The sequence below is a fragment of the Nannospalax galili genome, unplaced genomic scaffold, assembly GCF_000622305.1.
Source record: "Nannospalax galili isolate Female #2095 unplaced genomic scaffold, S.galili_v1.0 scaffold886, whole genome shotgun sequence".
Lineage (NCBI taxonomy): Eukaryota > Metazoa > Chordata > Mammalia > Rodentia > Spalacidae > Nannospalax > Nannospalax galili.
The window spans coordinates 2,922,656-2,936,800 of NW_008355971.1; the positions used below are offsets into that span (position 1 = coordinate 2,922,656).

The 14,145-nt window shown below is 49.8% G+C and overlaps 1 protein-coding gene across 4 annotated transcripts in view; it reads right to left on the reverse strand.

The window, feature by feature from the left end:
• Positions 1–532: 532 nt before the first annotated feature.
• Positions 533–14,145, reverse strand: part of CUNH19orf47 (chromosome unknown C19orf47 homolog) — a 26,696-nt gene continuing 13,083 nt past the window's right edge. Inside the window, exons 6-11 of one of the 4 annotated variants that reach the window (XM_008853994.2) lie at positions 11,805–11,883; positions 7,260–7,397; positions 6,036–6,185; positions 2,681–2,751; positions 1,761–2,115; positions 538–1,096 (exon numbers count right to left, since the gene is read on the reverse strand). In XM_008853994.2, coding sequence (XP_008852216.1) covers positions 999–1,096; positions 1,761–2,115; positions 2,681–2,751; positions 6,036–6,185; positions 7,260–7,397; positions 11,805–11,883 — 891 coding nt within the window. In that variant the 3' untranslated portion in view covers positions 538–998. Of the gene's footprint in view, positions 2,116–2,680; positions 2,752–6,035; positions 6,186–7,259; positions 7,398–11,804; positions 11,884–14,145 lie in introns of all 4 variants that reach the window. The other 3 variants (XM_029556585.1, XM_008853993.3, XM_029556586.1) reach the window with 3 other exon arrangements.

Here is a 14,145-nt window from a genome sequence, read left to right on the forward strand (position 1 = left end):
AACAGCTGAGAGGTTGTCTGCAGTTGGTTCATGCCTGTAATTGCACTATTTTGGAGGTTGAGGCAGGAGTATCCTGAGTTTGTGGCCAGCCTGGGCTACACAGTAGGACTCTATCTCAAACAACAAAAGCAAAAAAGGCTGATAGAATTCTCACCTAGCATGCATAAAGCCCTGGGTCCAATCTCCAGCACTGCATAAAAATTGGGAACAGCAGCACACACGTACAATCTTAGCAAGTCTAAGGTGGTGGTAAGAGACTAGAAGCTCAAGGTCATCTTCAGCTACAGAGCAAGTTTGAGGCTAGTTTAGGATACAGGAGACCCTATCAAAAAAGAAAGAGAGAGAAAGAGAGAGGGAGGGAGAGAGAGAAAAAAAAGAAAAGAAAGAAAAGAAAAGAGGGTGAGTGTGCTGGCGCATGCCTTTAATCCCAGTACTTGGGAGGCAGAAGCACGTGGATCTCTATGCTTTCGAGGCCAGCCTAGTCTACATAGCAAGTTCCAGGACAGACAGAACTACATAGTAAGACCCTGCCAAAAACCAACAACAACAACAAAAATAAAACAAACAAAAAGAACAAAGGAAAGAAAGCAACCAAAAGGCAGAGTGGCAGGAGCAGATGAACCCCTGGGGAAAGCCACAGTGACAGAGCTTGTAGGAGAGGAGGTGGCTTAGCTGAGCGGTGACTGTGACCATGACTCCCCTCAACCCAGGGCCTGGTGCATGAAGGAGCTCTGGGTCCAGCCCTTCCCCAGCGCCCACCCCTCACTGTGTTGGTATGAAGAACAGATCTGTGACTCACGCTGAAGGAGGGTAAGGAAACGTTTTGGATGTCACAAAAATATATTCAAACAGCTGTCATCTCTCAGAAATCTCTCCCTTCCCAATGCCCCTTGCCCACCACCCATAAAAGAAAAAAACGGCCAGGGCAGGGAAACGGAGGAGCCCCGGCTGCAGCCCAGGGTCTGGGGGGGTCCCTCCAGCCTGGGAATGGAGGGCGGCTAACAGTCTCTACAAGCTCGACGCCACCGTCGACGAGGGGGCCGCTGGGAGGCCAGAGGTGCAGGAGGGTTGGGCAGGACGCAGCGGACGGTCGGGCCTTGCCATAGGGACAGAAAACAGAAGAGAAATGAAAAGAGTGAAGACACGGAGACACCCAGCAGGGAAGGGGCAGAGGAAGGAGGTAGTCACAGGGTGGGGAAAAGGGAGTCCCTCCAGGTAACACCTCTTTGCACGGAGGCAAGGGGACAGGTGGATGTGAGGCAGCAGGTGCTGCTGGAAAGGGGGGAAGGCGGAATGCATGGAAGGGGCAGGGCACTTGGCCTTGGGGAGAGGTAGAAAAGGGGAGTATGCCAAGGCCACAGCTGGAGGGCAGAGAACAGAAGGCAGGAGAATGGGGAAGAGTTCCAGAGTGGGCAAGGAACATCAAAGACCAGGAAAAATGCCTGAATCCCCAAGTGTTTGGGACCAGTGTGAACACTTGAGGGAGCCGAGCCCCAGGTCATCTAGAACTGGCAGGGAGGGGAGATGAACCCTCATGAGAGGCTGGAAGGGGCCAGGGTGGCCGACCGCAGCTCTGTGTATCAGCTAGAAGGTCCACCCAACCCTGTGTACCAGCTAGAAGGTCCTGCGGCCCAGTCTTTTGAACACGCTCACAGTGCCAGCATGGTCCATCTGGGCACCAAGGCTCTCGCTGGAGCTGTTTCCCCGGGGCCCCACCAGAGTCCTCTTAATGGTGAACTTGACCTCAGCTGAGGACTTACTCTTGGTGCTTGTGACCTGGCTGTCCTGGGCCTCAGGCACAGCGGCAGCCTTGCCCAGTCTCTGAATGATGCTGACTTTGGGTTGGGACTCTGGCTTCTTCTCCAGCCCAGGGCGAGAGGAAAGTGCCAGGCGCCGCAGCGCAGGGGGGGCAGCCATTGTCGTGGTGGCTGAGCTTGTGGCCTTGGCTTTGACAGTCAGTGCTGGCTGAGAACTGGCCTTGGCTGGGCCCCGTCCTAGATTCTTCAGGACCCCGGCGTACTGAAGGACAGAGCTGCTGCTGTCATTATCGCTGTCCCAGGCCAGATCCTCATCCATCTCTGGGGTGGCCCCCAAGCGGCTGAAAACTCCTGTGGGCTTTGCAGGCCAGAAGCAAGACAGTGGGTCATTTAGTCACTCAACATGGTGACTGCTCTGTGCTGGCCTCTAGGAAATCAGTTGGGACTGATATCCCAGGTACAGTGGGGGGCAGCCATGATGAAGACCAGGAGATGGGGAGCCCAGATCTTGCCTGGGGGCTCTGGAAGATTCCCTAGGAGAGGGCACAGCCCATGGGAGCTCTGAAAGCTGAATGGCAGTGGCTCTAATGAGGGGGAGGAACAGGTGTGTCATACAGAGGGCAGACCACAGGCAAGATGGTGAGCATCCTGCGCTGGAGGCCCAGGATAGGAGTGGCTGTGGCGAGACATGGGGGGGCTACTAGAAGGAAATCCAGCAGCCATCAGACAGATTGGGGCTGGGCGGGAAATTAGGCAAGGACAGACAGAAGACAGACATGAATACTAACTACCATAGCCAAAAAGGGACTGAGGTTTAATGGGTGGGAAGACAGAACTGGGGCATGTGAGACATATGTGAGTGTCAGGAACCCACTGGGAAGACAAGAGCTGCCCACCCCAAAGCTCCTACACTACCTACTCACCTTAGTCCCCGTTGTCGTGTCCGCCTTGGTTTCAGCGCCAAGGCGATCAAACACAGACGTCCTGTGGAGACCTGGGAGCGAAGTGACACCATGAGGCAAAGCCTGCCTAGTGGCCCCAAGGGAGCAGGCTAGGCTGAGCAGAGCAGATGTCAAGGAGGCGACACCACCAGCCCAAATTCCTAGCTCTGGGCTCTGCCCCAGCAGGAACAGACCATGCTGACCGAGGCTTTACAACTACATTGTTGGCTCGTGATGAACCACACACACATGACTAGGGTCAAATGTACTAAAGATTAACGAAAACTGACACCTAGAATTCCTTGTACCTTTGTACAAGTTGATGGGGGAAGGGTCTATTGTAGCCCAGGCTGAGTTTGAACTCACTGTATAACAGGCTGGCTTTGAACTGATCCTCCTGCCTATACCTCCCAAATGCTAGGATTACAGGTGTATGTTACCACACCTGTTTTGGGTGAAGAATTCTTAGGGTCATGGGTATCTGATAAAATGCAGTGAATGGTAATGAGCACTCGGGAGGCAGAGGCAGGTGGATCTCTGTGAGTTCGAGGCCAGCCTGGTCTACATAGTAAGTTCCAGGACAGCTGGGCCTACAGGGAGACCCTGTCTCAAAAAGCACCACCACCAACAAAAAAAAGCAGGCTGAGTAATAAGACTCTCTCAGAATAAGGATAAAGGGAGAAGGGCCTAAGAGCTGAAGAGCAGAGCACCTGGGTAGCCTGAATGAGGCCCTGGGTTCAACCCCAGCACCCTAAAATAAAAGAGAAAGGAAGGACAAAGAAAGGAGCAAAAGCCAGGATTCAGCAGCACTTAGGAGGTTGAGGCAGGAGATCACCTCAAGTTTGAGGCCAGCCTCATCTATATAGTAAGTTCCAGGCCAGCCTGGGCTGCAGTGGGACCCTGTATCACATTAGGAGAGTGCAGGATGGGATTGGGAGGCAGGGAATGTGACGGCATAGCAGGGAAGACCATCTACCACCAAACTACAAGAGTTCGGTCCCCTAGGACCAGGGGAGCAGGAGAGAACCAACTCCCTCAAGTTGTCCTCTGACCGCCATATATGCACACACACATGCACACACACACACACAGACACACACAATGCACAAAATGAAATAAGTAAATATAAAACCATTTTCTTTATAAAACAAAAGAGGGCCAGTGAGACTGCTCAGTGAGTGGAGGTGTCCGCCACCAGTGCCACACCCAACAACATGAGTTTGACCCCTGGGTGGAAAGAAGAGAACTGACTCCTTCAAACTGGCCCCTGACCTCCACATGTGTGCAAGACAGATAGACAGGCAGGCAGGCAGACACACACAGACACACAAAATGTAAATTAAAAAGTCAGAAATGTAATTTAAATGTAATTTTAGAAGCCCCCCCCCGCCCCAAACAACACAAGCTATTGCCATCGCTCTTGGCTGCCCACCAGAACTAGATGGTAACCCTACCGCTGCAGACAAAGCACACTTGTTTGCAGAACACAGAGAAATCAAGCTGGAACTGACCCCAAAACTTCCCCCTGGCCTGCTGGCTAGCTTTCCTAGTGCTGGAAGGTGCTATGCAGGATACTGGGGGGAGACAAGGAATCAATGGCCTTGCCAGAATGCTAAAGTATTAACTTGCCAGGAAATATGTGCCCACTGGTATAAAAGTGGCATGAAGATTATGTGGGTAACCAACCACTTTGATTGGCTTTGAGGTTTGCTCCACAGGAGGAAATTCAAACCTGGAACTGGACACCTGGGCAAAAACTCATGGCTCAGGTCACAGGCCCTAGGGGAGAACCTAATTCTGATGTTTTGTTAAATGGACATGTTGTCACTCTGCCTTCTGAACAGTTATAGTCATACCCATGGTTAGCGCTGCTCTCAACCAGAGAGCCTTCTGCAGTGGGCAGCAGGCTCTGCACTCAGAACTGGTGGGAGCAGAGAACAAGTGGAGGCTGAGTGCGCAGCCCTAGGTGCGCAGCCATAGGTGGGACATCTGTATCAACATCCCTGAGGTTCAGAGACATTTCAGAACAGGGGGCAGAAAGAATGTAAACTCTGGGGGATGGGCAGGAGTGTGTGAAGTGCTGTCTTCTGGACATGACACGGTTGTTGCACTCATGAACTCACTGCTGTTATGGTTACCGGCACAAGATCAGCCACGATTCCAGAGCTAACTGGACTCAGTGAGTCACAAAGGGGGAGGGGGGAGCAGGACTTGAAGGGTGTTTTGGGGGGTGACTTGAGGAAAACAAGAAGGGGGGGTTGGGGTGGATGTGACCAAGATATATTATATACATGTATGAAATTGTATTAAAAAAGAGAAAAAAAAAATTAACATGAGAGGTTATGTTAGTACCTAGAGGATAATGTTATTAGTACTTGAAAGATAAAATGAAGGACTAAGAGAGGCAGGTGGATGTCTGTGAGTTCAAGGCCAGCCTGCTGTGTTCCAGGCCAGCTGGGGCTACAGGGAGACCCTGTCTCAACAAGATTAAAAAAAAAAAAAGAATGAAGGACTGAGGCTGTAGCTCACTGGCACAGCACTAGCAAAGCACACACAAAGCACTGGTTATAGCCTCAAAAATAAAACAAAATGGAATAGAGAGATGGCTCAGTGGGTAGGGCTGCTGCTCTCCAGAGGACCTGAGTTCAGTTCCCAGTACCCATGCCAGGCAGCTCACAACCACCTGTAACTTCAGCCCCAAGGAGATAGGACCCTCTTTTGGCCTCCAAAGGCACGTGCAGTATAAACATACATAGACATAGACACACACACACACACACACACACACACACACAAATACAAATAAAGAAAAAAAAAGAGGCCTCTCTAGAGACATAGTCACGCATCACACGCAGGTTTGTAGATGCCACTCTGGAGAGGGACAGCCATGTGGAGCAGCAAAAGAGGAAAGAACCTGGCTTTGCTGCGCACATCTGCACCAGGTGACATTCCTCCCAGAGAACCAACAGACCCTTCTAAAACACTGCCACCACAGGGCTTCCCACAGCACTGAGCATGGGCCCTGCTCTGGCCTTCTCTGCCTCACCATGCCAGTGCCCTCTGTGGGCCTGCCTTGACCAGACACAGTCACTCAATTTCTAGGCCAGCCATCACTGACTCCTTGTCCCTGCCCTTCAGGGACAGGGCACTGAAAAGCCTAGCCCCTCTTGTGGGAGGCAAGACAGGAGTGTAAAGGTGATGGGCTCTCTTCCTCCATGGTGCCTGTCCCCCTGGCCTAGTACCCTGTCAGTGCTCCCTCAGCCCACACCTACAGAGTAGGACCAACGCTCAGCAATACAGCCAGGAGATCCCCATCCACAACTCCCATGGTCTGTACCTTTCGCTGCCTGCTGTTGCTCCAGGATCTTGCGAGTGCGAGGGGTGGTACCCTTGGGCATGTGGATGATGTACTTCCCCTCCATCTCTGCCGTGACCCGGCGCCGCTTGGTAGGAACAGCCAGGTTGTCCTCCTCCCTGCGGGCCAAAGCTGGCAGGGAGACATGGGATCAGCTCCCTAGGAATAGGTGTTCTCCCAGGGTTGGGGTAGACATCCAGCAAAGGGCATGCCAGTCTCATTTTTGTGTTTGAGGTTTTGTTTTTGAGACTGTCTCACTATGTTGTTCTGGCTGGCCTGGGAGCTTGCTATGTAGAAGACTCAAACTCACAGAGATCTACCTGCCTCTGTGAATGCTGGGATTAAAGATGGACAGTGTGTAATGGGACTAGGTATCAGTTTGGATTCCAGCACCCATGTCAGGCAGCTCACAGTTTCCCTAAAAGCTCCAATCCCAAGGGATCTCTGTGAGCACCTGCACAGGCACATATACATACACATAATTAAAAATAAAGGGCCAGGCATGGTGGCGCACACCTTTAATCCTAGCACTCAGGAGGCAGAGGCAGGCAGATCTCTGTGAGTTCAAGGACAGCCTGGTCTATACAGTGAATTCCAGGACAGCTGAGGCTACAGGGAGACCCTGTCTCAAAAAGACCAAAAAAAAAAATAAAAACAAACTAAAAACAAAGCCAGGCGTGGTGGCACATACCTGTAGTCCCAGCACTTGGGAGGCAGAGGCAGGCGGATCTCTGTGGTTCAAGGCCAGCCTGGTCTACATAGTGAGTTCCAGGACAGCTGGGGCTACAGGGAGACCCTGCTTCAAAAAAAGACAAAAAAATAAAAGAATTAAAAAATTAAAAAAAAAAAACCAAGGCCAGATGTGTTAGTACACGCCTTTAATCCCAGCACTCAGGAGGCAGAGGCAGGCAGATCTCTGTGAGTTCAAGGCGAGCCTGGTCTACATAGGGAGTTCTAGGCCAGATGGGGCTACAGGGGGACTCTGTCTCAAAAAAAAATTAAAAAATTAAAAATAAATACAAAAAAAAACAAATCAGCAAATTAGAAAAAACAGACACAGAAATGAGGCCATGAGATGTGATCAAGTTCAGAGGTCAGTGACCCTTTGGTCTTTGAAGTTCCTTACCAAATTTGGGCATGACCCCCACTTTCTGCTTACCCACAATCCCCTGCAGCTCTGCCCACCACGTGCCCAAGTGCCCTCACCAGCTGCTTTGGCACTCTTCACTGCCATCTTATTGGACACAGTGACAGAGATCTTGGAGGTGTTGGTGTCTGGCCGCCTTGGGGGACTGTGTGGTGGGGAGTCGTGGTTTAGGCTGTTGGCAATCATTCGAGAGGCGGCTGTGGGAGGAAGAGAGAGTGCCATTGAGCAGAACTCTAGGAGCAAGTCCTCAACTCAGCAGTGCCAGGGCCAAGAAGGCGAGCACTGGACTGAATGAGGAAGGGGCAGCGGCCCCTGTAGTGCTCCTGTAGATACACCACCTTTGTGATGAGGACACTTGGGGTTGGGGGCAGCGCTACCTCTTCATCTTCCCAGGAACCAGCCTCTTCCAACTCCTCCCCTAACCATCCCACCTTACCAGGACCCCACTACTTTATTAGATATATATATATATATATATATCTTTATTTTTGGTCTTTTTGAGACAGAGTCTCCCTGTAGCCCCAGCCGGCCTGGAACTTATAGAGCTCTGCCTGCCTCTGTCTGCCAGGTGCTGGGACTAAAGGCTTGCGCCACCATGCCCACCAGGACCCTGCTACTTCTACTGTCCTGTCCCATAATCCCATAATGTGTTCTCTTTAAGCATCTCCACAGCCCTCACCACTGACTAACAGGAAAACACACACACACACACACACACACACACACACACAGTTTTGTTTTGTTTTTTTCTTTTGAAAACCTGGTCTCAGGCCAGGCATGGTAGTGCACCCTTTAATCCCAGCACTTGGGAGGCAGAGGCAGGTGGATCTCTGTGAGTTCAAGGCTGGCCTGGTCTACACAGCAAGTACCAGGCCAGCTAGGGCTACAAGGAGACCCTGTCTTAAAAAGACAAAAAAAAAGGTACTATATAATCCAGGCTGGCCCATTCACAGCAGTCCTCCTGACTCAGCCTCCCAAGTACTGGACTATAGGTGTAAACCACTAAATACAGCTTTGGTTTCAGTTTTGTTGTTGTTTTTGTTTTTGTTTTTTTCTTTGTCTTTTTGAAGCAGGGTCTCCCTGTAGCCCCAGCTGTCCCGGAACTCACCATGTAGACCAGGCTGGCCTTGAACTCAGAGATCCACCTGCCTCTGCCTTCCAAGTGCTGGGACTACAGGCGTGGACCACCACGCCCGGCTTGGTTTCAGTTTTCAAACTTCTATCGGGCTGGTGAGATGGCTCAGCGAGTAAGAGCACTGGCTGCTTTTGCAGAGGACCCTGGTTCAATTCCCAGCACCCACAAGGCAGCCAACAACTATCCGAAACTCCAGTTCCAGGAGGTCTGATGTCCTCTTCTGACCTCTGTGGGTAATGCACAAGTACACTTGCATGCAGGCAATACACCCATACACACAAAATAAAAATAAATAAAAATTTTAAATTTATTTCAAACTCTGAAAGGCATTCAGAAAGGTAGGAAAATGTTCTCAATAGCACCTGAAAGACAGACAAAACTAACATATGCTGCCAACAGCCAAGGCTGTGGGTGCCCTGGAGTGGGGAAGTCACTGAGTGACTGGAAAGGGGATTGGGGGGCGGAACACTAGAAGGCCAGTCATGTTTCTATCTGTCTTTGATGCTGGCTACAGGATTCCCTCTCCAGGTACATCATACAGCTAAGCCTTTCTGTGGAGGTGAGAATGGAACTCAGGGCCTCACACAGGCAAAGCACATAGTCTACGGCTGCACTACACTCCAACAGCTGGGCTACTATGTGGTTTGTGTTGTGTTCTTTTATTGTTTTTCTAAAACAAGTCTCACTATGTAGACCAGGCTGGCCTCAAACTGACAGAAATCCTCCTGCCTCTACCTCCTGAGTGCTGGGATCAAAGGTGTGCACCACCACACCCAGCACAGCTGAGCCATTATGATCAAACCCTTTCTGTATATATGTTGTGGGCCTGTTAGGGGAACGAACCTTGATTTGTGTAACTTCTCTGTGTCCATGCCTTTGGGTGTGCCCTACTCACACTGATTCTGGGTTTAGCCTTGTGACTTGCTTTGGCTAGTGGCACAGTAGGATCTTGCACTTGGGCTTGCCCTTTAATGCTGTTGTAGGGAACCCTGCAACTCCCACTGTGGGAACATGCCCAGGCTAGCCTGCTGCATAATCAGAGGCACTAAGTCACCCTTACTCCGGCTGGCATCAAGCCAACCACCAGACATGTGAATGAAGCCATCCTTCTCCCTAGATGTCATGAGACCTCAGAGATCTGCTGAGCTGGATCTGAGAACAATGACCAGTCACTCCATAGAGCTATGAGAAATGTTGTTTGTCCGATGTTGTGTACTTGTGTGTATGATACTTGTGTATGTATGTGTCTGTCCATGTGAGTGTGGGCCTGGTCTCACATTCTCACATATGTGCAGAGGAGAGGACAACCTCAGGCATTCGAGCACCTTCCACCTCATCTGGGATAGTCCCTTGTTCACCACTACATACACCAGTCCCTCGGGCCTGCCTGTGAGCCTCCAGGGAGCCTCCTATCTCCACTCCCGTCTCACTGTTGGAGCACTGGGATTGCAGAGGTGCACTGCAGTACGCATCTTCACATGGGTCTGGGGCTCTGAATTCAAGACCTCATGTTTACACGAGCAGCACTTACCCATGAAGCCATCTGTCTAGCCATTTGCCTGTTTGCTTTCTTTCTGTTTCATTTTGGGTTTTTTTTGGGGGGGGGTTGGACTTTTTGAGACAGGGTCTCCCTGTAGCCCCAACTGATCTGGAACTCACTATGTAGACCAGGCTGGCCTTGAACTCACAGAGATCCACCTGCCTCTGCCTCCTAAGAGCTGGAGTTAAAGGCCTGCGCCACCATGTATGGCATATTTATTATTATATGTGTGTGATGTCTGTGTGGAGGTGCGCATGCCATAGTGTGCACACGGAAGCTGGAAGACAACTCTGTAGAGTCAGTTTTCTCCTTCCAACTTTAAATGGGTTCTGGAGATAGAACTCAGGTTACCAGGTGTATGGTATGCACCTCTGTGGAGGGAGCCCCCTCACCAGCCCTGTTTTGTCTTTCTGAGACTGGATCTCCTGTATCCCAGACTGGCTTCAAACTTATCATCTTGAACTTCTGAATCTCCTGCCTCCACTTCCTGAGTGCTGAGCTAGGTGTACAAAACCTTCCTGGTTTATGTGGTGCTGGGGATTAAACCCAGGGCCTTATGTATGCTAGGTAAGCACTCTACCAACTGAGCTACATCCCAGCCCATCTGGTTTTGAGGTAGGGGCTCACTCTGTAGCCCAAGCTGGGTAGAAGTTGTGGTGATCCTCCCGTCTCAGCCTGCCCAGTGCTGGATTACACACATGTACCTATGTTCCACCACATCTGGCAAATGTCTACGTTTAAAGTTAGTTTGATGCTAATGTAAGGTGGTGTATGTCTGTAACCCCATCACAAGAGACAGGAGGATCAGGAGTTCAAGGTTACCCTTGTCTATGATAGTGAGTCTAAGGCCAACCACAGCTACATGAGAGCTTGTGTTAAAAACAAAATACAAAATAGAAAGCATTCCATTAAAACAAAATGGGGAGTGGGGGGCTGGAGATGGCTCAGCAGTTAAGGGCACTGGCTGCTCTTTTAAAAATATATTTTCTTGTCGGACGTGGTGGTGCACGCCTTTAATCCCAGCACTCAGGAGGCAGAGACAGGCGGATCTCTGTGAGTTCAACGCCAGCCTGCTGTGTTCCAGGCCAGCTGGAGCTACAGGGAGACCCTGTCTCAAAAAGACCAAAAAAAAAAAAAAAACCATATATATACTTTTAAAAATTTATTTATTATTTTTAGTGTCTGAGTATATTGCCTGCATGTGTGTCAGTACACGTCATGCAATGTTTGAGGAAGTCATAAGAGGGTGTTCTATCCCCTGGAACTAGAGTTAGGACAGTTGTTAGCTGCCATGTGGGTACTGGGAATCAAACCTAGGTCCTCTGTAAGAGTAGTCACTGCTTTTAACCTCTGAACCAACTCTCCAGCCCCAATTTTTAAACTTTTTTTTTTTTTTTTTTCCGGTCTTTTTGAGATAGATCAGCCCCACCTGATCTGGAGATCACTATGTAGACCAAGCTGGCCTTGAATTCATAGTGGTCCAACTGCCTCCGCTTCCCTGCCTGCCTCTGGCTATAGAAAGACCGTGTCTCAAAAAGACCAAAAAACAACAACAAAAAAACCAAGTTGTCGGCCAGGCGTGGGCGGTGCATGCAAAGGCAGGCAGAACTCTGTGAGTTCAAGGCCAGCCTGGTCTACATAGTGAGTTCCAGGACAGCTGGGGCCATAGGGAGACCCTGTCTCAAAAACAACAACAAAAAACAACAAAAAAGGCAAAAAAAACAACTTGTGATCTACACGCACACACACTCACACACACACACGCACACACGCATGCACGCACGCGCGCGCACACATACACACACACACACACACGTAATAATAGCTTATTTTTCCCACAGAGAACAGGGCTCAGATAACTTTGCTTTCACTTCTGCAAACTACAAGGTAGATGCCATGGCCAGGGCACTCCTTCAGTGACAGACTCACCACTAGAGGCACCACGGCGAAGCTCACTCTGGGGGTTGGGACTGCAGGGCACAGACTCAGTGGCAGCTTTGCACATGTCCTGGAAGTGACAGGCAGTAGTGTTAGCACAGCAGAATGGAGACTCATATCTGAGCAACATACAGGACAGCGAAGAGAACTTGAACTATTCTGCTCTGTTTTGTGGGGTCTTGTTTAAGATGTATATTTATTTTTAAGTGTGTGTGTGTGTGTGGCTATGTGTGGCTATGTGTGGGTATGCATATAAGCACAGGTACCCATGGAGGCCAGAGGTGTGGGATTCTCTGGAGCCAGAGTTAGCTGCCCAAACATAGGTGCTAGGAACCAAAATCAGGACCTCTGGAAAGGCAGGAAGTGCTCTTAACTGCTGAGCCATCCCTCCAGCCACATTCTGTTCTGCTCTGGACTAAAAGAAAGCTCCCCTGGCTGGGTAGAAAGCTCAGCAGATAAAGGCACTTGGTGCTATCTGACAAGATGAGTTCAACCCTCAGGATCACATGGTGGAAGGAGGTGGATGCAGGTGGATCTCTGAGAGTTCAAGGCCAGCTGGGTTCAAGGCCTGGTCTACATAGGGAGTTCCAGGCCAGCTGGGGCCACAGGGAGACCATGTCTCAAAAAGACCAAAATAGGCCGGGCGTGGTGACGCACACCTTTAGTCCCAGCACTCGGGAGGCAGAGGCAGGCGGATCTCTGTGAGTTCAAGGCCAACCTGGTCTACATAGTGAGTTCCAGGACAGCTGGAGCTACAGGGAGACCCTGTCTCAAAAAGATAAAATAAATAAATAAATAAAATAAATAAATAAATCATCCTGCACCCCCAATCAAGAGATAGATCATAAAATATCTAAGCAATACTCATTAAAAGTGACAAGGATAAGCTGGGGGACATGGCTCAGTGGTTGAGCATTTATGTCTGGCCAGCAGCTTAAGGATGTGAGTTTCATTTCCAGTACTGCAAAAGCAAAACTGTCAAGGACATGTAAACAAGGAAAGACTGAAACTGTCACATATCAAAAGAGACTACAGAGACATGACAAATAAACAAAATGTAATATCCTGGATTGGATCCTGGAACAGATCACTGGGGAAAAAACTGCTGAAATCCAAATAGCCTGTCCTGGTTACCTGTGTAGCTCAGCAGTAAGGTGTTTGTGAAAAATCTACCAGGGCTAAGGCTGGGGCTCAGTGGTAGAGCACCTGCCTAGAATCCCCTAGTGAGGGGCTGGAGGTGTGGCTCAGTGGCAGAGCACCTGCCTAGAATCCCCTAGTGAGGGGCTGGAGGTGTGGCTCACTGGCAGAGTAGAGGTTTTGCTTAAGTTTCATCCCCAGCATGTAGGGGTGTGGGAGATATATGATGGTCAGGTGTTAATGCTCTCTTAACTAGTTTCAGTGATGGACCATGCCTACTTAAGATGTTGACATCGCCAGGCATGGTGGTACACGCCTTTAAACCCGGCACTTAGGAGGCAGAAGCGGGTAAATCTTGGAGAGGTTGAGGCCAGCCTGGTCTAACTACTGAGTTCCAGGGCAGCTGGGACTTCAGGGAAACCCTGTCTCAAAAAAGAAAAAAAAAGGTTGACATCAGAGGCTAGAGAGATGACTCAGTGGTTAAGAGTACTGGCTGCTCTTGCAGAGGACCCAGGTTTGATTCCCAGCACCCACATGGTGGCTAATAACCTGTGTTGGATAGCTTCAGTGTCAACTTGACACACCTGGGTTGAGGGAGCTTCAGTTGGGGAATTGCCTCCACTGGACTAGCCTATGGCCATGTCTGTGGGGCATTGTCTTGATTATTGAGTGATGTTGGGGGGCCCAGCCTCTGTGGGTGGTGCCATGCCTGGGCAGGTGGGCCTGCGTTGTATATAAGAAAGCAGGTTGAGCCGGGTCCAGAGGAGCAAGCCAGTGAGCAGTGTTCTTCCATGGCCTGTACTCCAGCTCCTGCCTCTAGGTTCCTGCTCTGAGTTCCTACCTTGGGCTCCCTCAGTGATAAACTGTGACCCAGGAGATGTAAGCCAAATAAACCCTTTCCTCCCCAGAGTGTTTTGTCACAGCAATGGAGAAACAAACTAGAACACAACCATTTGTAACTCCAGTTCCAGAGGAATTTGACACCCTCTACTAACCTCCATGGGTATTGCACAACATGGATATAGTTACATACATGCAGGTAATATACTTATACACATAAAATAAATAAAACATTAATAAAAAAAAGATGTTGATATCATCAGGAGCCAGATCAGAAAGATGAAAACTTTGTGGACTACTGGAACTTTTCGTTTATTTTATTTCATTGTTATTTTTATTTTATTTATAATTTATT